The sequence below is a fragment of the Seriola lalandi genome, unplaced genomic scaffold, assembly GCF_002814215.2.
Source record: "Seriola lalandi dorsalis isolate HSWRI2012SDOR001 ecotype SW California unplaced genomic scaffold, Sedor1 jcf7180001979500, whole genome shotgun sequence".
Lineage (NCBI taxonomy): Eukaryota > Metazoa > Chordata > Actinopteri > Carangiformes > Carangidae > Seriola > Seriola lalandi.
The window spans coordinates 1-917 of record NW_019450166.1 but is presented as its reverse complement, the minus strand read 5'-3'; the positions used below and the strand labels follow the sequence as shown (position 1 = coordinate 917).

The 917-nt window shown below is 43.7% G+C and overlaps 1 protein-coding gene across 1 annotated transcript; it reads left to right on the top strand.

Annotated features, from left to right (window-relative positions):
* Positions 1-11: 11 nt before the first annotated feature.
* Positions 12-907, top strand: LOC111658432 (protein C-mannosyl-transferase DPY19L1-like). Its single transcript, XM_023410964.2, has 2 exons — positions 12-576; positions 725-907. Exons 1-2 carry the CDS (start codon positions 511-513, stop codon positions 905-907), a joined length of 249 nt encoding a protein of 82 aa, XP_023266732.2. The 5' UTR covers positions 12-510.
* Positions 908-917: the final 10 nt, after the last annotated feature.

Genomic DNA, 917 nt, shown 5'->3' with positions numbered 1-917 from the left:
CAAATGTTTTATGAGGAAGGAAATACATTTAACTTGTCACAGCTTGATCAGAAACAGAAAAAAAATCTGAATCTAAATAAAACTCAACATGGCGCCTTTAACATTAGATCTGAGCATCACATTTACTGTCACAGTCATTGTTAATTAACTTTGTGTCAATCAACTAATCTTTTCAGCAGCAACTAAAAGTCACAAGAGTGAATGAAAATCAACTTTCATACTCATGTTCATCTTAAATCTAGTTTGTATTCAGAGATCAAAGTTGCCGAGATGTGAAATTATATATAGAAGGATGAGTTTTGTGTTTTTCATCAGCTGCAGCTGATCCTGATAGATCATTGTAGTTGAAAAACGTGACCTCACAAGTGCTGTTATTTTATTATTTTCCATGTTATTTTCTCTGCACCTTGTTGTCAGTTGTGATGACAGACTGTCTGTGAACCTGTTACCCTCCAGCTGGTGTACCACAGTCTGCAGCTGGTGGCGTTTGCTGTCCTCGCCATCCTCATCATGCGTCTGAAGCTCTTCCTGACCCCGCACATGTGCATCATGGCCTCGCTCATCTGCTCCAAACAGGTCTGCCCCTCACCGCGAGGAAAGGGATCTAACACCATGAAAGACTCAGATATTTGTTTGATTAACGTCATTAATGTTTGAGCTGTAAAGAGAAGGTTGTTGAACACACACTGTGATTCAGTAACGCTCTCTCTGCTTGTCATGTCAGTTGTTCGGCTGGATCGGGGAGAGGTTTAAGCACCAGATTGTGGTGTTTGCCGTCATGGCCGTCATGGCTGTTCAGGGAGTGGCCAACCTGCAGGCCCAATGGGCGATCATCGGAGAGTTCAGCAACCTGCCACAGGAGGAGCTGCTGGACTGGATCCAGGACAACACCCGTACTGGTAAGTGAAGCCTCCTGC